Source organism: Argentina silus (genome assembly GCF_951799395.1).
Source record: "Argentina silus genome assembly, chromosome: 14".
Classification (NCBI taxonomy): Eukaryota; Metazoa; Chordata; class Actinopteri; order Argentiniformes; family Argentinidae; genus Argentina; species Argentina silus.
In genome coordinates this window covers 14,885,540-14,908,608 of record NC_139668.1, presented here as the reverse complement: position 1 = coordinate 14,908,608, position 23,069 = coordinate 14,885,540, and the positions used below count along the sequence as shown (strand labels likewise).

Here is a 23,069-nt window from a genome sequence, read left to right as displayed (position 1 = left end):
GTCTGCTAGGTGTCTTTCTCTCTCCAAATGTCATCCCTGGCTTCTGCACAAACAAAAGGCAAGCCTTGCTCCATCCCCTCGCTCTGACTGGGTCTTAGCCAGCGATTAAATCTTCCACAATGCCTGTTTGGTCTCTGTGGACTGTGAGCCTTTATGGTTCCTTTGATTTGGACTCTTTGTTTGTTATAATAGTGTGGGACTGGAGGCAGCGGTGTCGGGTAAACAGTAAGACGTCCGTATCTGTCTACAGAATGGATACATCGTTGTTACACCCGTGTTGTACTCCATCTCTTCAGCTACGTTTCAGTACTCTCCAAAGGCCTCCTTTCCTTCATGTTCACCACTCTACAGCCCTATCCCCACTCTCATTGGTCTGCACCAGAATACTTCAGTTCAATAAACTAGCAGTCCATTGCATCAATTAGAAGTTGAGTTAGAGAGAATGTTCAATAATGGAAATAATTTGCTGTCCACATTCCTGAAAGTATGCAGAGTCCTCTCATTCTACAGCGTGATCTACAGTGTTCCTCCATGACGGTTCACACAGCCAACAACTCATTCCATTCCTCTCTGTCTGTCTCTCTCCCTCCAGCCGAAACCTGGATTACTGAAGAACAATAGGCAGATGCAGTGGGCAGGAGGGCTCTCACAATGACGGAATTAACGTGAGAGACTTACCGTGCGGCTTATGCCAAGATAAAGGTGGGCACAGGCGTCAAGGGGTTCTCAACGTTTGAATACCCCTTCCACAAAACAGCAGCTTTGTCACATGGTTGCCTCCACAGAGAAGAGAATAGCCCAGATTCAGGCCAATAGCTTGACCCTGCCAACAGAAGCATGAAACCCAACAATAAACCCTTACCTGCCAATACAGCACTGAAACCCAAGTGAGGCCAAAGATGGCCGCCGTATTGCCTTCCTCCCTGCAGCTGTGAGAAGGGTGTGATGCATCTGGGTAGGACAGTTACTGCTAATGTCCCTAGTCCACACTGCTGTGAGTGGCCTTATTAGGATCCTCTGACATTAAAGTGACAGCACTTCACACAACAAAAGAGACAGTTAGAGGATCAGTTTACTGGTTTAATTCACAGAGACAATGATACAAGTTGAAAAGGGTGAATAGGGAGAATAAGGTGAAATAAATAGAGGAAGGTTTTATATAATTATCGTAAGACGATAGTGACTTTAGCTGCACACGCGTACATAAATTACACATACAATATAATTTATTGATCAGATAAGTAGTTTACATTAGTCTTCATAATTTGAGTCAATATTGCATTTGAATATTTTCGGAAAGTCATTGCATCAAATTGCAAGCACCTTTGACAATAGGAAGATTGCATGCTGGTCTCTTATTAAAACAGATAGCCTACAGGAGTGAAAGAGATCCTACCAACATCATATCCCATGTAACTGTCAATTTGTGAATTAAATGGGGCATCATGGCTGAGTTCGTCAATCTATTTATTTTTGTCTAATCTAACGATGTCATGTGATACTGATTGTGACAATCACAAATAATACGTAAGCTCTCATAATTTAGCCAATTTCATGCCACTAATCGAGTGACAGCGGGCGAATTATAAAATGTGCCTGCTTGCAAATAGTTTACCATGTGTATTTGATCAAACCCCTTCTGTCTGTGGTTGACCAACATAGGATCAATCTACCTATCAGAATTGTGTGACCTAACTTCGTCCTTAGAAAAAATTTCATGTGAAAAGTGAGAAACGATTCCTATGTTAATTATTTTATTATCTAAGATGATAGGTTGATAATTCAGATATGCTGGGGTAGAGAACCTCAGACAAGGCATCTCTCACGTCTGGAATCAAAACAAATTTGGCGATTATCTTGGTACCAACTTATCCCCTGCAGAAAATGCATGGGTTTTTGGATGCAATCAAGTTTAATTTTGCATTCAGGCGATGATCAAAGATCTTCCCACGATCTCCTGTTCACTGAATGAACTAGTCAGATGTTAGCATGCAGTTACGCAGAAGGTCAGCCAGTTTGGTTGCAATCGTGACACGAGTTTAAGAGCTTGCCAGAAATGTAAGCAATAACAAGGAAAAGGTTTCCCAAGGCACATTTCATGACATTAAGTGAAATATTAAGGTTAATTTCTGTACAAATCATAAGTGTCAAAAGTAAAGGTAGAAAATCACTAACAAATAAAGTCCATTAGCCAGTAAAACAAGAGTAAGAAATCAAAATGAGGTAATTCAAAATAATGTAAAAAATCAAATAAAATCATAATCAAATATCACAAATTCACCTGAAAACGTTCCAGTTTAATTGTATTGCAGAGTTTTCCATTGGAAAAATCCAGAATGAGCAACAAGACTATGTCCCATTCCGAGTGTTGGCCATAGCTTCCTAAAAGGCTCAAAGGAATGTTGGGAAGGGGAAAAGGGGAAGGGGAAAAGCTCCAGGAGGGACATCAAGAGGAGCTCAGCAGCAGGGTGGACGACAGACCTAGGCCAATACACTAGAGTTGCGCTTCATTAGGTTTGCCTGCTACCATGGAACCAATGGAGTAGTCCCAAACGGGAAAACTCTGAGCTAAATCGAGCACACCACAAATACTATTTGACGGAAGATATTTGACCCAGGTCTTGTAGGCAGTGACATCATCACCATCTCTAGACTCATTGGAGAACAATACGTTATCTTTGGATCTCTACAGCTCCAAACAGGAGGAGACAGGGTTAGATCCTCCACAGTCTCGGGTCACAGCTTCACGGTCTCATGGCTTTGTGGTCACAGTCACGGCTGAGCTGAACCACTTCCAGTGTTATCTGAAGGCCGCTCACAGATTGGTCTCATCCCAGGTAGGGTCGTTCATGTTCTTCAACACTCTCCTCACAATCTTCTCCAGCTCTTTCCGTGCCCGCTGTTCCTCCTCTATAGTCCTCCTCATCCTCTTGTTGTCCTTGTGGGGGGACAACAAAGAGAGTGTTGGCAGGTATGTCCTGCAGAGCTAAGGAGGGTGTAGACTTGTGTTCCAGCCTAGCACTAAAGCAACCGATTCAACTCAGTCAACTTCCCACCAAGACCTCAATTCGATGCATCAGGGGTGTTAGTGCTGGGTTGGATCTAAAGCCTGAACACCCTGTAACGCTATGGGACCAGAGATGTTGACCACTGGCCTTGGGGAGAAGAGGACTACTGTATGAACACTCACCTGTTTCAGCTCCTGTACTTCATCCTTCAGGCCATACACTGTGTCCACCAGACTCCTGAGACAAGCCAAAGGTTAGTCAACCCAACCACAACACACCACCACCCATCCATCCATGAAGCCCAATCAACCACCTTTAGCATGTGTGAAAACTAGCAGTTAAAACCAGGAGTAAATTCTCAAAACTAAGAGATTAGTCATACTTCTCCTCGATCACAGTCTGGCCGTTGCTCTTGGTCTCCTCCACAATGATCTTCTCCTCCTCAGGGAAGAGCATGTGCAGACCAGACTCCTTCTTGGAACCTGGTAAAACAACCAGAGAATAGCCAGAGGTAAGTTCAATGGCTCGCAGGTGGGATGGCTGACTGGCTGGCTGGCTGACTCTTGCTGACTGATTGATTGGCCGGCTAGTTGTACTGCATGACTGACAGTGTGGTTGGGGTGACCTTGCAGCTAGAGTAAGAGGAGAGGAGAGGAGAGGAGAGAAAGACATGCAGGGATTTCTGTCCGGGAGAATATCCAACCACCACAATGCTTTTATTCTCTACCAGCCCTTCACTCCTCCTCATGGATTTAAAAGGCATGGACTGGGGTCAGACATATGCTGGCAACTCCCTCTAGTCTAGTCCAATTCTTACACTAATCTAATGTTGTAAATCCATGAGGTGGAGTAAGCAAGTGCACACTTCAGAGAGAAGGGCGTAGAATGGAAACTCAGCCAGAGTCCCATCTGCTGTAGTAGGAGTAAGGTAGGTGCGGTAGGAACATTTCACCTGCCAACCCAAGTCTGTCTCATCTTGATCTATGGCAATTCAATGGATGCAGCATAATGCCAGGTTCTTTGAAACTCATAATGGTTCTGAATAGAGGAGAGAGGGGAACAGATGGGAGGCTGAGCAGTTGTTCTCTTTGTGTTGGAGGGAGGGGGCATCGGTTAGGGTCAGAGAGTTTATGGGCATTTTCTGTTTCTCCTCTTGTGTTTCTCTATGAGGCGAGGATGGCTTGAGGATAAGATCCTGGTCACCACAAGACCCTTTTGACACAATGCCAGCGTCTTTCCAAACCAACTGAAGAAGGAGGGAGGGGGATGGGGTGTTTTGGTTCTGATGGGAGATACAGCAGGTGGAGCAACAGATAGCTCTTACGAGAGACGGAACCGGTCCTGTAACTATGGGCGGTCCAAACACTGTCATAATCCGAGTCTTCTGATACATCGGACCACGGCTCAGCTCCTCGAGACACACTGATACGGCAGCCTGTAGAGTCCAAACTGGACCGGTCAACATCGGCCAGCACATGGTTATGCATCAAATCAGTACCCTGCCATGCTGGGGGTGGGTTAAACCATATGGAACGGGAACGGGGGGTATGGGTCAAAACATATGGAACGGGAACAGGGGAATGGGTCAAACGATTCAGAATGGGAATATGGGTGTGGGTCAAACCATACAAAATGGGGGTGGGGGGATAATACAAAAGGGATACAATAGGAAGGGTGGGTTGTGGAGGGAGGGGTTTATAATTATATGTTTTTAAAGAATGTAGAATAAATAGACAGATAGAAGACAGACAGTGTGGTGGGAGGTATAGAAAGAAACGGTCAAACAAACCAATAAGACGAGGAGGAGGAACAGAACGGAGAGAATAGCGCAAGGGAGAGAAAGAGGAAAGAGGAAGGAAGAACACTGTTAAAAGAGAGTTAAGAAACAAAAGACATCAAACAAACTATGATTAGCAATGACCTACATGTCGTCACTACAGCAGAAAACTGCATATTGATGGTGATTAAGATACTTAATTACTGTAAAGGCATTGAGAGCCGAACTGAGCAGAAGACTAATTTCCAACGTGAAACAGATTGAATAAAGAACTATTCCATATGTAGAAAACCAGAGGGCAGTAAACCTCCTAACGGGACATGTTAACTATGCGTCATGTTAGTACAGAAACAACAACAGACAGGTAAAATTACTATTGCGGTAGGTTAAACTGTATCACCATAAATATATACTCTCCACAAGCACAAGTATGTTGGGTCAGTGAACAAGGAGGCGGTGTTTTTTTTGGCGTTGTAGTCTTGTTTGATTTTAGTGCATGTAATTTTTCTGTGTGTGTGTCTGTATACTTACTTGAGTTGAGTGTCTGCCGTGTTTTAGCACTAGTGCAGTAGGCCTCAATCACTTTCAAGATCTGGGCATCCTCTTCTAGAGCTGCCGTACCTGGGGGGTGTGTGTGGGGGGGGGGGGGGGGGGGTGGAGTGAGTGAGTGAGAGAGAGAGAGAGAGAGAGTGAGAGAGGATAAGAGCAGGGAGTGAGAGACAGGTCCATGTCCATCTTTTCTTAGACCCTTGCATTAGCGGTTTGTTGAGAGGAACTCTCTCATTAACATGCGAGGCTCAGACCCACTTTTCCTGACAGTGAAGTCCTCTTCTGAAGGCTTCCTCTCAGGCTTGCGCTTGGGTAGCAGCTTCTTCATACTCTTAGGACTTTTACTGAGATCCTGGGTGAGAGAGAGAGAGAAATGGAGACATGAGAATCATGCCTTCTCAAGGTGTGTGTATGGACCTCTAAGTGTGTGTGTGTGTGTGTGTGTGTGTGTGTGTGTGTGTGTGTGTGTATACATGTGTCTACTTTGTGCAAGGGTCCTCCTCTGTACTTTACCTCTTTATATGTGAGAGCAGCGGAGGGCCGGAGGGGGGGTGCGGGGCGCAGGCAGCTCAGGCTCCAGGGTTGGGGGGTGTTGGGGGGCTCCAATGGCCCCCACATCAGAGAGCTGTGCGGAGCTCCGTGGGAGGAGGGGTGGGGCAGGGTGTGGTAGGCAGGGGCCACCGTCACCCCCCGGCTCTCTGAGTGCCTGGAGGGGGTCAGGGGGTGGGATGGCAGCTGGGGAGAGGGGAGGAGGAGAAGGAGATAGGGATGGTGAGGGAGAAGAAGAGAGAGATGGGGGGGGGGGGGTTCGGATAGAGGGAGAAGAAAATAGAAAACATATTAGATCAAAACAGCAACAATATTCAAGAGACAGCACATACAAACTGAAGTGAGAGAAGGACATGAGGGGTAAGAGGTGTTACCGTATGACAAGGGACGGACTGGGGTTTGACAGTGGGCATGGTCAGAGAGGGTGTGTGTTTGGTCTGGCACTGCAGATGCTCCATCCACTCCTGCAGGTCCTGCTGGTTATTGCACACCACCTGCATCCGCTCACACTGGCTGCCTGTAGTGCGTACATGTGCGCACACACAGACAGACAGACAAACAGACGCACACACAGACAAACACAGACAGACAGACAGAGTCTCAAGATTCTGTTTTCAGTGGGTATTAGCAATATGCTTGAATTGAGGTAATACACCATAGTTATCTACCAGATATTTCAAAAGCATTCTTGGCGTTCTCCCCATCTTCTATCCTTGAGATGATCATCCCTGTCAATGGCAGCTTCCCCTTCAAAGGAATCAAGTGTGTCAGAAACCTTCATAAAAAACATACAATGGATTTACAAAGAAGGAGAGAGAGATATACAGATAGATAGAGAGAGGGAGAGAAGGACAAGTACCTGGTAGATGAATCCACTCATCCTAGGGCTGGCAGACAACATGAGGAGAACATGAGGGAACAGCAGGAGGTAGCGTTCACTCTTCTCCTGAAACCCACACATATGCACACATGCACACACACACACACACACACAATATGCCAGGGTCATTATGACAGAACAACCTTTGGTATTACGGTACCTGGAACCAGGCATACAAGTCAAGTCTGATGTTACCTGGCTAGCATGGTTCTGTACCACTGTGTGGGACATGTAGAGAACCGGGCCTAGGGTTCTGATGTCCTCTCCCTCCCATCGCCTGATGGACTCAGTCAGGATCTGCAGCTCCAGCTCCTTACGCTTCCTCACCTCCTGACACTTCGCCTGTCAGCATGGAGACAGACACACACAGACAGTCTGTCAGTTGAACGATTCTTCATTGAATTCAAGTGTTGTTATTCTTGCCTTCTCTGGATGTCACCTACTTTTTCTTCAACCGCTGTCTCTTTGAGAAGCAACCATCTGTTAACTACCAGAATTTGTAGTTTCAATATTTTGCATGTAAACAAGGAGAATATATATATTATTCTCTAGTATCTACTGATTAAAATGATATGCAATGTGACTCCTCAGTTAGTGTCAAGAAATAAGACAAGAAATCTGCCCTGTGCATTTTACTCAATGGGCAATGATTTCCATCCAGTGGAGAGATATAAATATGTATCAAAGTGTCTTCCACAGCTGCCCCTGTGGCGGTCATTTATAAAAAATAAAAAAAATAAAAAAATAAAAAGCATTGTTAATGATGGTTAAAACTGATTGTAAAACTGATTCATGGCTAATTCTGGGAACTGGAATGATACACCTGTGAGGGGAGTCTAATGGCAGTGGAAGTTTGTTTTTACTGTACCCCAAACCTTTGTTTTCATTATATCTTGGAATGTATTATAACATGTGAAGAATGTCTCTTCAAAGTAGCTATTTATCAAATGCAGCCCTTGCATTACTAACTAGAGACAAAAACTTTACACCACAACCCCATAGGCACAAACACATGCGTTACAGCTTGATGTGATGTCACAATGATGTGATGTTACATAGGATGACATCATGCAGGGGTTGCCATAGGGATAGGGTCTTGGGTATGTGAACATTCTGGGAGTCGGGTAGTTGGAGAAAGACAGTGCAACTGGTAAGTCCTCTGTACCAAATGTGCTAAATGTGTCAGTGAAAAGGCAATGATTATTATCAAAATGATATAATGTCCTGCTAATTTGTGTAAGTTTTGTCTTGGTGTGAATTAACATTTCAATTGGTAAGCAGCATGTATTTCTCTATGTTTTCTATGTATTTGTAATAATTGTTTCTGAAAAACTTGCATTGATATGTATTTTGCTAGAGGTATTAGGCATGAACTCAAAGAATACAGCTAAAAAGACTTGCTAGTGTTCCATGAACATTTTGTTTGCTTTTTAATAAATTGGTAGAATAAAGAGAAGGCTGGATAATTGTTTGCTAACAGACAGTTTCTTTTTGCTTTGGGCTGTCTTATGGTAAGATCTATCACATTTATTTGCCACTAAAATGTCAGCATTATTGAGAGCATTGTATGTGGTTTTATTGAAGGCCTATGTTAGGGTTAGGGTTAGGTACAGTACAACAAAGCCAGAATATGTTGTAACACAGTGACATCACACAAGTGGTGACACAAGAAGGCTCAGAACCATATTTGACGCCGGCTGTCATGTTAACCTACTGTAGGTCAAATCTCAAATGGCATTACACATAACACACTACTTTTTCAAATTCATGGAATGGAGTGAGTTGATGTCACAGTGAGTCGTGATGTCATAATAGGGTTCTCAGGTGATATTCTAGAAGGTTAGAGTTTAGCAGTTAGCACAGAGACATCGTTGTGAAGAGGTTAGACGGGTAAGTAAGATATCTTTGAATGTTTTCATATGTAGAAAGCCTAATTAGTATTCCTATTATAAGTATTTTTTCTTATAAAGTAGTTGTTGTTTTTGTTTAACAGTTCCATTTTATGTTTGTTTTTCCTTTTTCTTGAAGTATTTGCACTAATTTTCCAGCATCACAGAGGCTACTTTTCATCCAAAAACTCGAGAGAGCAGTCACTATGGAGGGATCGAGTAGTGTTGGTCAGGAAGACTGGTGTTTTGGTGATGAAATGGCCCTGATACCGCAGAAGAAAACAAAGCTAGAAAAAGTATACAAACTGTTGACAAAGAAAGTACCACTCAAGATCCGGGTCTTTGTGAAAGGCATGAGGAGAAATGGAGAGAGAGGTGGAGAGAAGGAGTACATGAGGCTGGAAGAGGAGGAGAGGAAGACTGAAGGAGAAAAGATAAGGACGGAGGTGAAGAGAGTGTCACTGAATCAGTGGAGGACAGAGGAGGAGAGGGAAATTGAGGAGAGAGAGGAGGAGAGGGAAATTGAGGAGCGGAAGACCAGAGTTACAGTGGGGGAGGAGGACACAGGGACGGAGGAGAGCTGGGAGATGGAGAGAGGTGAATTCATGGTGGAGGAGATGAAAGCGAGGGATCACGAGAGAGAGCTGGACGAGGAGAGGGAGAGTATTCAGAAACTGATGGTGATCCAGAGGAGGAAAAAGGAGATGTACGAGATGGAGAGATCAGAGCGGAGGGATGTAAGGTGGTGGCAAGACTGGACCCGGGAGCAGAAAGAAAGTCTGAAAGAAGAACTGTCGCGTAAGGTTGAGGAAAGAATGGAGGAGAAAAGAAGAGAGAAGGCAGCAAAAAACATGCCAATGAAGAAACTCTGTCTGCGTGATGGACAGAGTACGGAAAACAGAAGAGAGAGGGAGGATAGAACGCTTCAAATGTACTTTAAAAATGTCATGCAACAAACGAAGGAAGCACATGAAAAGGAAAAGAGAGATCTGCAGAAAGGAGAGCAAAGGGAAAGACAGAGAAAGACTGAATTGAAGAGATTGATGGAAGAAAAAAGAGAGGAGGAGGAGGAAGAAGAGGAGACAACAGGAGTGGGGAAGGTGATAGAGGAGATTGAGGAAGAAGAGATAAAGAGGAAAAAGGAAAACAGAATGACCGAGAGAGAGGAAAGAAAGAAAGAGGAGAGGAGGAGAAAGGGAGAGCTAGTGGAGGGGAGACAGCAGAATGAGAAGACTGAGACGGAGAGAAGGAGAAGAATAGAGGACAACATGAGAAGACAACAAGTGGAAATACAGAAAGATGAAGTTGAGGAGGAGAACAAGAAAGTGGATCTCCACACTGATGACACATGGGCAGATGAGGAAGATACGAGCGAAAGCAAACAAAAACATGGAGAGGAAAAACTGTGTGGGGAGTATAAGGCAGCTATTCAAGGGATAGTTCATCCAAATGCTCTTTCATTTTGGTCTAATGTCGGAAAAAGTCTATAGGCCAGGAGTGACTGCAACCTACAATAAGCCTTCTTCACTATGCTACAGCCAATCAATGTTGCGCATATTACACTGCATGCCAACATCAGTCAAAGGTAACCTCAAACCAAGTACTGTAACACAGTGATGAAGGCTTATGAAAGGTTACAGACGCTCCTGGCCCGTAGTCTTCTTCCAAAATAAGAAAAACATACAATAATGATGGAATGGGCGTCGGACTACGGCTTTGAAAGACAACAGAAAACAACCAAAATATAGCGTGATGAAAAAAAAAAAAAAGGTCCCCCAGACTGACGAAGAATAACGGACAGATGCCAAGAATATAAAGGAGAGTCAGCGCAAAGAAGAATATACTGTGAAGACGAGGAGCGAAAGAGTGAAAGAAAGAAAGGAAGAAGTGAAGAGAACATGGGAGCACAGCAAAAAGAGCCAATCACAGTGCAGAGGTAATTAGTGAACAGGAGAGTCCCGTCACACAGTTACTTGAGATATCATTTTGAGTTCCGGTGTTTCTTTTTGTTCATTTTGTCTGCACTTTCTTTCCTCTGTTTCTCTCTACAGTTTCCCCGTCTTTTCCGAAGGCAAACAGACCCGAGTTCAATACCAGACGGCCACACTCGGCAGAGTAGACAGCGAGCGCAATGTAAAGGTGGGATGACAGAAAACTGGTTTTCAATAGATTAGATTGTAGATTAATTGATAGGCTGATGGATTTGCATTGAGCAGAACCCCCCCCCCCTCTCTCTCTCTTTATGTTTCTCCCTCAGATGTCTCTCCACAGGCTGGACAATGGTCTTTGCTGAAATTAATAGTGGATTAACAGTCAGGAGAATTCCAAGGTAAGTGAGTGGACTGAGGGCAAAAATATGTTGCAGCTGGAGTAGAAACCAAGGCACCAGCCTCGTCACACATAACAGTGGACTATACAGGCACATTGGGACACCAGCTGAGAGATTTTTGACAAGACAGAATTTAGTGTATTCCACTAACAGCAATACTTTTGTATTTTTCAGAAACTTCTGTTGTCCTGACGGTGGAATTAATTATTTAGTTTTTTCCCTCACTCTATCACATCTTTTTCATTTCTTTAGACATGATAGAAAATAAAAGAAAACAATTAAGCATCTAAGATGTGTGTCATGTTGAGTTGATGCTGTGGTGATGTTTGTGTGAGTGTGGGCAATTGTATGTGTGTGTGTGTGTGTGTGTGTGAGTGTGTGTGTGTGTTTTGTGTGTGTCTGGTTGTACATTATGTTAAGACATTGTGCAAGTACGTTGGGGGGTGAGTCTGTGTACATCGGAGTATGTGTTTACATCATGAGTGGTGGTGTTCCTAAGAAAGAGAGACTTTGGAGTCCAGGCAGGAGCTATGGGGTTGTGTGTGGAAGATACAGCACTGGAAATAATACATAGAAGTGTGAGGAGAGGAGGGAAAAAATAGGGGGATGTGAGTGGAGTGGGAAGAGAGGGAAAAAGAGAGAAGAGAGGGAAAAGGGCATGTGTTTGGCTTTTTGTGCCAGTATTGGGAGAAGGATTTTACAAAGGCACCACAGCAGGAATTAACAGGGGACCTGCACAGCACTCCTATAGCTACACCCCCCCCCCCCCCATAGCGAACCCCCTAGCAGCACACACACACACACACACACATACACTATGGATAAGCCAGGGCACAAAGCCACAGAGCAGCACAGCCAAACAGCAGCGCCAGGCAAGGGCTTTACCCTCAGCCAGGATTAGCATCACTGCATACATCAACCAGAGACATAGACATGTCAATTCAACTGTCCACAACACTGCATACAGCAGAAGACTGAATGCTATATCATCAACCTGAGAGAGGCACTTCAATCTAACTCATATCACCCACTGCATACAGCATACATCATGAGACGGAGATTTAAATTCAACAGTACCACTCATTTAATTTCAGAGGCACAGTTTTTTGCTTGAAGTGCATGTGACTCACAGAGAGGCCTTTGAAGGCTGTCATCCCCATCTGTATGTCTGGCCGATCAGGGTGGTGATCCTACAGGAGAAGACAAGACAAGGAATCCGGCTTAACACAATACAGATACTCACTCACACACTACACACAGAAACAATCAGTCAAGAAACAAGAAATACTCAGTCATGCAGTTATATTCACATGCCCAGGAAGGCAAAATATCATGCATTCATAGATACAAACAAATCAAATTGTATGTCACATACATCGCATACAGCCGTAATGCAATATAGTGAAATGCTTTGCGATCTTGCTCCTCGATCAACAACAGTCAACAACAATCAACGAATCAACAGTACAATATAATACAGTGATAATAGAACAGTGACAATAGTAGTGCATAAGGGTGTAGTGTAAGTAGCAGCAGTAGTAACTGTAATAATAACAATAGTAATACAATGTCAAGTGTATGGAGCAGCAATCATTTACAGTAATAGTGCAAAGGTGCAATGAATGTAGTGGTAATAATTGTCAGATGTGCAAAGAGCAGTGTCCACTGATACAATATGCCTAAACACAGACAAACAAAGGCTAACAGACATACATCTACAGATTAAAATACACACACACACACACACACACTCCCGCACTCACCTCCATGTGTCTCTCTAGTTCTTTGAGAAGTGTGGGGTATCTGTCGAGCCTCATGAAGGGTTTACTGAGGCCTGTGGTCAGAGTCAGGATACCTGGGCTACTGGCCCCCTTGCCCTCCATAAACTCCCCCAGCTCCTCACTGCAACACACACGCACGCACGCACACACACAAACATATGTTTTTAAAATAAAAACTAAATGTCAAAACTATTTCTATGAGGAATCATATTGCATAACCCCCCCTTCTCTCTCTCTCTTACACACACACACACACACACACACACACACACACACACACACACACACACACACACACACACACACACACACACACACCCCTTGGTTACCTGTGTTCTGTGAGGACATTGACAGCAGAGGGGTGGTTGGAGCAGTAGACCACATAGAGCCCCTTCATCTGGGGCATCAGGTTGAGGAAGAAGCCCCCTACTCTCTGCTGGCTCTCTGGAAGCCTACACACATGGGGGCACATACCAACAATCAACATGGACCATTCTGAACCCCTTCAAATGGTTTTGCATTCAGATTGTGATCATCATGAAGCAGCAATACTGAAATGTACCACTAGGTGTCAATGTGATCCATGTAAAGTCTTTGCGGATGTCTGACCCACTCTACAACATCCCTGTTTGAGCAACAATGTGTCCTCCCAGAAGTCCCTAAACCCTTTAGAGCCCATTAGAGTGGACAATACAAAACTGGCTACAGATCAGTGTCGGTTGTTAAGGTGGGGCTTCAGCTCGATTTGTCTAACAGGATGTTTTTGCGGACATTCTCTGACCCCTGTCCTGGTAAACACTGTTCAACAGGCAGCACAGAGACAGTGAGACATAAAATAAATGGATTTCATATTCGACTGACTTGGTACATTCCTCCATGGACTGAACCAACATCTGCTGGAAAGTACAGATCTCCTCCAGGTTCCCCTGGATGTGACTGATGTCTGCAGCGCTCAGCCTGAGAGAAGAGGAGCGGGGAGAGGAAGGTTGGAGAGAGGTGCATTTAAAGATTCAGTCAAGTTCACGTTATTCCTTAGCTCAAAACACACCCCATTCCTCTGACACCACATTCACACACTCCAGTGGAGGCTGATGGAGGTAGAAATCGGAGGACAGGCTCAATGTAATGCATGGAATGGAATGAGGAATTCCTCATTCCATTCCATGCGTTACTATGAGCCCGTCCTCTGATTTCTGCCTCCACCAGCCTCCCCTGACTTACACTCACTTCTCTGTGGTCTGTAGTGAGCGCAGATAGGATGACAGTAGGCTCTGGAGCTCCTTAGAATACTCGGTCTCTGTCTCTAGAATGTTCTGAAGCACCTGGATGGACATGACACAGTGGAGGTTACATACAGACAGACATACAGACAAACCATGCTCCAAAGTAGAATGGTGAAAGCACTCTGACAGACCTTCTTAAACAACATGAATCCTGTGTTAATTATTCATCTAAGAATCCTTCTGGAAGTTTCATATAAGAGGTTAGGCCATTAATGTATAAAAGCAAGGGACATACACTGCTATTCATCCCCAATACTGTGCTTTTTAGTCCCTCATTACAGGCTGGGTTCAGTACTGACTTAGTGAAGGGTTAAACCCACTCCAATCAACTGATTGTCAGCAGCCAGGATAAGGCTAGCATTATCCCTCATGTTTCTTTCAGGGCTGGATTTTCAAAACTCTCACACACAACACTGTGTTTTTAGGTCAGTGCAGATGGAGGGGGAGAGATTGAGAGATAAAGCCACTACAGGTAGACCCCCCTCCATTATAGGTTCCTCTCAATAATGCAGCCAGTCCTGCACGGCCTCCTAGGACGCTCTGGCAGGCCCCTATCACTGTCAGGGGATGACAGACTGTCAGTGTGTGTTGTCATTGATCTAGACAACTGAGTCACCCTAACGCTGCCACACACACACACACACATTTTGAGAGCACAATGACGGTGCGCTATCACTTGACACAGGCATAACAGCCAACCTCACCGCCCCGGGGCACAGCTGGCCCAGCAGCCAGTCAGATGGAAGAAACGACCTACATTACAATACACACACACACACACACACACACACACACACACACACACACACACACACACACACACACACACACACACACACACACACACACACACACACACACACACACCACACACACCACACACACCACACACACACACACACACACACACACACACACACACCACACACACACACACACACACCACACACACACACTTCTGTCAGGTCAGTAATTGGGGGAAGGAATCAATGTCTTTAGCTGGAGCAGGACTAAGCACAAACAAATCCTCACCACATTGTAATAGGTTTTGCTCATGACAGTTGTGTCTAAGCCTTTCGGGGGGCTTTTGAGGGTCGCAGACTTGGGGGACACTGGCTTATCTGTGTGAGCAAGAGAAGAGAAGAGAAGAGAAGAGAAGAGGAGAGAGGGGGGGGGGGGGTATATAAGAGGAGAGTGAAAACAAGAGCTAGGGCAGGCACCCCCAGAAACATTTCAAGTCGATTGGCTTCTATACAACTATAATGAGCCCTACTCTCCTGCCTGGTGCAGCAGAAGATGCTGGGTTTATTTAGCTAGCAACCAGAGGCTCTATTCGGAAATGGGGACGCGGTATGTTAAAGTGCTTTACCTTTGGGCAGGGAGAAACAGAGAAATGTATTTTTTTTTCCACTGTACTTCTCTCCGTCTCTATCTGGGACATCTCTCCCTCTGTCACTGTCTTTCTTTTGTCTTTCCATTTCTTGCGCTGTGAGCTGTGTTAGGTACTATGTAGGTAGCAGTACAGGTAGTGCTGTGAGCTATGTTAGGTACTATGTAGGTAGCAGTACAGGTAGTGCTGTGAGCTATGCTAGGTACTATGTAGGTAGCAGTACAGGTAGTGCTGTGAGCTATGCTAGGTACTATGTAGGTAGCAGTACAGGTAGTGCTGTGAGCTATGCTAGGTACTATGTAGGTAGCAGTACAGGTAGTGCTGTGAGCTATGTTAGGTACTATGTAGGTAGCAGTACAGGTAGTGCTGTGAGCTATGCTAGGTACTATGTAGGTAGCAGTACAGGTAGTGCTGTGAGCTATGCTAGGTACTATGTAGGCAGCAGTGTACAGCAGGTAGTGCTGTGAGCCATGGGGAGGGGAAGTCTGTTTTCTGGCTAAGACCCTGGACTGTTTTCTGTCTTCCTGTCTTTGTTTGGCCCTGGAGTTTCCTTCCTGTCCAGCCAGATGTCACAGCACAGTTATAGTGGCATACACTGGCTGAACACAAACACTGACTCACATGTTTACATCTAGTTCTCATTGTTCTTATTCAACATTACCCAGCTGTGAGGACCAGTTAACAGTTAAGGCATTGTATTTAGAAATGTACTGAATGGAACATACACAAATATCTTATTTGCATGATAAGTGAGGCATGACTTTTCTATGTACAGTACTACATTTCTATCAGCCCCATTGAATAAGCCTCTGGCATTGGTCCAGTTCTTAGTGAGCTTAGTGTCCGCTGGCATTCCTTGACTCTGCGATCCCCATTCTAATCATTCATTTCATAACTTACACATCCGTCTTCAGGCAGGATGGAACTGCATACTGCACAAAATTAGTTTTTTTGATGAATAGCCTCTGGAAATGACAGAGTGTATTTCCTGGAGACCCCAATGAATACATAGTGTGGATTTAAATCATAGATATTATAAATCAACGGTCTGGACCAAATTGCATGAGTCTGTGCCACAGGTAACCAGGGAGACCACTTCCAGATGTCACTGCCTCTATCCAACTATGGGACATGTTATTGGGAGTTAGAAGTTGTCATAGTTGATGTTATAACGTTGTTATAGAGTTGAATAGGGCTGAGCTCCAACACCACTGACCCGTCACCGACACCCACCATTGCTTTTGACCTCCCGGACATAGTTGCTAGGGAACCAGCCAGTCTTGCCGTTGACAGATCCCTCCCACCAGCCGCCCTGTTCCTGGCGGCTCACGCTGATGATGTCACCCTTGGAGAAGGAGATCTCGTCCTCATTGGTCGGCTGGAAGTTAAACCGTGCCTTCACCAGCACATGCTGACCACCATTCTCTGACATGTCCTGTAGAGGGAGGGAGGGGGGGGGGTTAGAGAGACCATCCATGAACAAAGTGAGAGTAAAGTGCAATACTCTAAAAACAAACCTTAACCAGACCGAAGTGAGTGCTCTAAAGGGCTGGGTCTCACAGCGCCTGTGCAGTATGAGGTTCTGTGTTCTGTGACTCACCAGGCTGCGGTACTGGTTCTGTAGGACTCTGGATGAGCGTCCGTGGGGAGACTGTGTGTTGAGAGAATCAAAGGACTTTATCCTCAACGAGGAGTGACGTGTCGACACAGAGTCACTGCCTACATGTACATCTATGGAGGAGAGAGAGGGAGGGATGAGAGACACACACTCAGTGTCAACCCCCCACTGATATCTAGAGTTGCAAATATGGGACTTACCAGGGTTTAATTTCTCACAGACACACACACACACACACACACACAGACACACAGATCGCTCACCCTCAGTTGCTTTGTTCAGCGCCACTAGAGAGTTGAGCACCTTGGTGAAGTTGAGTCCCTGGAGTAGGTCACTGACTTCAAACGGCTGGGGAGAGGAGAGAGAAGAAGGGCATGATCAATCAGACGAACCTCGGGAGAAAACATCGCAGCTTGCTTTCGGCCAGGAGGTTCATTCACCAGGTTATAGGACTTACACAGAGAATTTCGTAAAACATAAGACCAATGAAACTGATCAAACCTAACACTATGGAACATGAATAGATATAGTGAGTTCAAATGCATACAAGGCTGTAAAGGCATTGTGATGATAAGAAAACGTGACGTGACGCTTCCAAGTCCAGACACAGCTATGTGTGCCCCTTCCCCATGCTCAAGTGAGCTGGTTACTGTCACTGGTTCAACAGTGTGGAGGCCCAGACAGGGTTGAGGACTGGTGAATGTCACTGCACTAAAAGACTACTGACAGACAACATCACACTGCACAGAGAAGCTCCATAGCCTCGCAGGGCACCGCTTTGGTGGAGGTTTATGCATGCACAAGCTTGCATGGGACACACAAACACTTGAGCTACCACAATACACACACACACACACCATGCTCTCCTCCAGTTTGGAGAGCTCATTGATGTGCTGTCTATCTTAATGCTCCGTTTCATTCTCATAGTTTATTCAGCTTCCACGAGCACAGCCACAGGGAAACCCCAGGTGTCTTAGCAGGATAGGGTGACGGTGAGTGACTAATTACAGAATCAGACAACTCTGAAACACAAATACAGGATTTCACAAGCTTCCTAATGTCCCGAGGAGACTGTTCCACAGCTGGAGATATACTGTATGGGCAGTACTGCACAACCAGGCCAACACCCAGATAGGCCAAATATCCTTCTATTCAAATCCAATTAAATTCTATTCCATTCCGTACTTTGGCATGGCAAATATTCCATTCTGATCAAGAAGGCTTACCTCTTTATTCACGCACAGTGGCACATAAAATGGCAACTTAAATGTCAAGGCATTAGGCCCATCTTCATTTCCAACACTGAGTAACCATACAGGTCAGCAATAACGACTACAGCACTTTCAGAGCAAACTGTTGGGTTTCCTCGGCCCTGGAAGTTGCTTGCATGGTGGCGCTTTGCACAGTGTGTCCCTTCCCCCCCAGCCACCCAACCCCACCCTCTATACCCTCGCCCCTGCTGCCCCAGGCCAGTCTGGCCGGATTACCCCAGTCTGAGCTCCACCTCTAATCTCTCCACATCATGCAGCCATGTTCTTTAACTAACACATATGCCTACTAGTCCCAAAACAGCCACTAGACCCTAATCCCTACTGGACACACTTATTGATGACCACTTGATTGATCTGACAAAACTGGATTGGTGAAGCCAATCTGATGGAGGCTCAGGATATCCTACGAGGCCAGTGGAGAACCGTTGGAAGGCCAAAGAGCATCGCAAATATCCATTGGTTGGTCGACATGTTAGTTTAATTATTTGTCTCCCACCCCGTTCAGAATCCCCTCCATTTTTTATTAAGTGCATTACTTGATTCAGTCAGGCATGAGAGTTCACATTGGAGTACAGACAGACACACAGATGCCAGAGCACTGAGCTAGGTGCTACTGGACTGTTGTGTTGCTGTGTTTTGGCAGCCATCAGCTAAAACTGTCCAGCTCTCAAAATTGGCGTGACTCACACAGGGTTTCCATGAGGTGTCTTCTAATGCCTGGTCTGAGAGCAGTCGATAGCAGGGTGTAGCCTAGACAAGGCATGAACTAGAAGCCCTGATAAGGGCCAAACCAAGGGCTGCACAGGGAGGGATGGCTCCATTTCAGCCCCTAGCCCCTTCAGTCATTTGAGATATGAACATTTCTAAAGGAGGAGAAAGCGAAAGGTTCTACAGGATGTAATGGAACTGGGCCGATGTGTGCCATTTAATATTGTACCACCACGCTCTTTATCTCCCTGAGTCAATGGGGTTAAGTAATTAATGGGATCCGCCCGTACTATGTCAATATGAATAGCCAATCTGACATGCACTGTAGCCTAAATGTTAAGGTATACGCTCTCTGCAATAACTCCATCACTCCAAATAAAGTATACAGTACATACACACATGGATTCAAAGATTGTTAACACACACAGCAGAGGAACACTCTATCTGTTTTCTCATCACAGTAATGCCAGGGCGAACTAGCTGCAAAGCTTCACTGGATAAAATCTCCTCTGACCAAATGGCTGGTTAACCACAACAAATTCAGCCTTCAACATTCTCCTTCTGACTTTTTTTAGACAATACTATGAAATATTATTTTTAATAGCAGTGGAGACAAGAGACTTGACTCCCAAATGCAAATTTCAGCCGACTAATAAGTCTGTTTCTAAAGTGTGAATGCTTCATACCTGTATTTCTCACCGTTCTTTTATTTTATGCCGTCATCACAATATGGGACTTTCCATAAAGACCATAATGATGCACTCCATAATGATGATCTGTGTAGTCATGCACACACCCCAATGCAATATATTATGTCAAGTAGGGACCTGTTGATGTTTTTGGGAATAGGACATGCCATATGGCAAAAGGAAACTCCAGCACACTGGCACTCCACAACATTACAACGATTGTCCTCTAACATCCAGGAAAAGTTAAACATTGGCTTAAGTTACCCATTCAAATTCAGTGGGGTAGAGCAGGAGACAAGTGTGCTTTTGAAAAAAATCTATTCTGTCTGTAATGCCAGACTGATATGAATCGGGGGGGAACATGTAAATCCTGTTTACATGTCCACCTGCCTTAGTTATCTACATTTCAGAAAGGGAAGGTAGAGTTCCAGACAAATCTTGTTTCCATGACAAACAGCGCATTGCATTCTCAGTGCACCCATTCATTGTTCGTTCATCAGCTCAGGGTTGATACAGTATGTGTTGGAAAGATTGACTGGTAAATGGTGCAATAAAGTGTCCGTGGAACCATATGACCTTTGACAGTATGGCCTTACAGTGTATATGACTCCTGTGTACACAAAGTATTTGTGTGAAACATCAAATTAAACTGGACAACACTATTACATGAAATGTAAATAGCTGCTAGATCCACACAGACTACGAGACAATTGTTAGGCAACAGAATAGTAAACAAAATAGTCCACCCATGAAATAACAAGGTGGATAACATCAGAGAACCTGTATACAGCATCAACCACGTACTTCCAGCTGATTTTGTTGTTGTTGTCACAAGTGTAGCCTGTTGCTGACTGGATACAATAAAAACGTGTGTGTGACAATGCGATTGCCTCTCTTGTTGTCATATTAACTGTATTATTATCTTCAGTCTACACTGGTATGGTTATATTTCTCTCTGGTAGAGCACGATACGGTCGGTAAAAGATAAGAACAAGTTGCACTGTGTAGCAGGTTACTGTAACTATACTCACCTCCACTCGGAAAGATCCACAGCCTTTCAAAAACTCCTTGACATTACTGTGACACTCGCTGTCATTCTTTGGTTCCTGGAAGATCTGTGAAGGGGGAAAACGATAAATGATACATATCCCGACCCGTACACCCGGGTTTTTAGAGGTCTACAAAGCGTTTCGATTTGGCAGAAATATTGTAGCCTACTGTTATAAGTGTGAAGTCACATACATACTACAGCTTCTTAAATTGAAGCTGCTAAATACTCCCTCTGGTCGGGAAGTAGGATTAGAAGGAGAGGAAATGACGTTTAGTAGATATATTCCACCATTCAATCGCATTGCATGCAATGGAATAACTCCTGCAGTGCAAATAGCAGCCCTGGGCTCTGGTTGACTAGGCGGGCTCTGGTTAACTAGGCAGACTCTGCAATCAGGCTGAGCTACTGAAATTATAAGGAATTATAGTGGGATTGAATATAAGCAGTTTCCCACGAATTTATACGAGAAATGTAATTGGAAACTATGGGTCTAGGCCAATTAGCTCACTGAAGTTCACACCATTTTCATGCGGGCCTGTGTAAACTTTGTGTGAGGAGAGGGCGCAAGATAACTCGCGCAATACATTGCAATATATTCATTTAGCAAATAATTGACAGTCATTAATTAATTCTTCATTTAAATAAAAAACATGTCAAATGTAGCCTCAATCATGATGGCTATATTGTTTCATTGCTGACGAGCCTAACATGCCTGCTGTGCTGCCTGTGATCCTGAAGGGAAACACTCCTTTAAAAGTGAGGGGTCTTCCTCTGATAGTCAACAGCGGCCCACTCTTGCGAATCTATCTAAAGACAAAAAAAATCAACCATCCAAACCAAAGAGGCCCTGTTGAATTATTTGTAGGCTATTTAAGAGTTCAAATTGGAGAAATTGCATCAGCTGAAACATAGCACGCAACAAACAAATCTCACATTTTCTTTGACAATTCGTATGTTACTTTGAAAATAACACTGGCAAACAGTGAATGAGTGTTTGTTAGAGAATATGAATGGGGTCTCGTTTAAGGCATAGCGCTCAAGTGAGTGACATCTGGCCGGATATTTCACTACTAGTCTACTCCGGACAATAACCCCAGCTGTATATATGACTTGAAAATGTGCGGATTTCAGAGCATTTATATGTGGCTATCATAAATGCAAATATTAATAACAGACCACAGTAGAGAAAGGGTACTGAGCTAAAAGATGGGTCCTTACTTTCTCGACAGAACCTGGCCGTAATCGCTCCACCAGCTTGCACAGGACAACCCCATCTTTGAGAGACGATTGCAGGAATCCTTCAGGGTCAGATATGGTCTTTTTCGGCGAATCCAAGACCCCCAATGTTATGAGCCATGTTACCGTTTGTTCTGCCGAATTCATTGCTCACATCCACTATAACCAATTATGTTTTTAAAAGACAGAATATGATGGGAAAAGTCGTCCTATTCAACATAGCCTACAAACATATATTCATAAATGACAGCAGCATTATTATGGAGACGTAAACACATCTTTTCCCCAAGTTGTAGGCCTATATTTGCTTCGTTTTAAACTGTAAACTGCCCTTCTCTCTTGGTCGCTCAACCTGTACCGACTGCTGCTGCCGCGATCTCATCCAACAAATGACATCACATAGCCTATGTAAACTATGACAGCTCGAGCCTCTCCCCCTGTTGGCTCTGTTGGAGCAGCATCCAGCTGGAGTCGAGGGAGCCTGGTCTCTCTCTAGAAGAGCCTCTGTCTAAACTGGCCCCTCAGTAAAACCTAGCCCCGCCTACTCTTCCTTTTAATTTGTCGCCTACAACTCGGCTCAAGGACTACATTAATACCTTATTTGAAAAATGTTATGCTTTTGTGCAGACAAGCAGTGAATAAAGTGAGACAAAAACAAAACCACAACGAATTGTAATGTTTGACAAATGCAAAACAGCATAAAATGTTACAGTATATTGTGACACAGTATATCAAAAACATATTAATCCTACAGAGCTGACACATATAAATGAAAATCTCCAAGATTCCGAGACAATGGTGATGGACAGAGGAATGGAGTGTCTGGACCGCGCGCAACTCTGCCAATGGAACAGTGGTGGATACTGTAAATGGTCATGGCGCTGATAAACGGCTACAGGTATGATACAATGTTAATACTTAGAATAACCATGAATGCATAGTAGTCAATGGTAAAACTATGCATGTGTACTGAAAAACAAGAACAATAGGAATTAAAATATGAACAGAATTATTGTGAAAACACTCCACGGAAGCATTATTATTATTATTATAATTATTAT

At 44.4% G+C, this 23,069-nt stretch overlaps 1 protein-coding gene across 1 annotated transcript; it reads right to left on the bottom strand.

The window, feature by feature from the left end:
• Positions 1-1,067: 1,067 nt before the first annotated feature.
• Positions 1,068-22,155, bottom strand: arhgef7b (Rho guanine nucleotide exchange factor (GEF) 7b; the record flags this gene model as incomplete). Its single annotated transcript, XM_083685147.1, has 21 exons — positions 1,068-2,938; positions 3,191-3,245; positions 3,391-3,490; positions 5,317-5,406; positions 5,593-5,686; positions 5,848-6,069; positions 6,258-6,400; positions 6,552-6,630; positions 6,743-6,829; positions 6,959-7,105; positions 12,112-12,171; positions 12,745-12,883; positions 13,092-13,214; positions 13,624-13,719; positions 13,990-14,084; positions 15,078-15,166; positions 16,669-16,870; positions 17,036-17,166; positions 17,317-17,401; positions 20,753-20,836; positions 21,991-22,155. 21 exons carry the CDS (start codon positions 22,153-22,155, stop codon positions 2,816-2,818), a joined length of 2,409 nt encoding a protein of 802 aa, XP_083541273.1. The 3' UTR covers positions 1,068-2,815.
• Between the last annotated feature and the right edge of the window lie 914 nt (positions 22,156-23,069).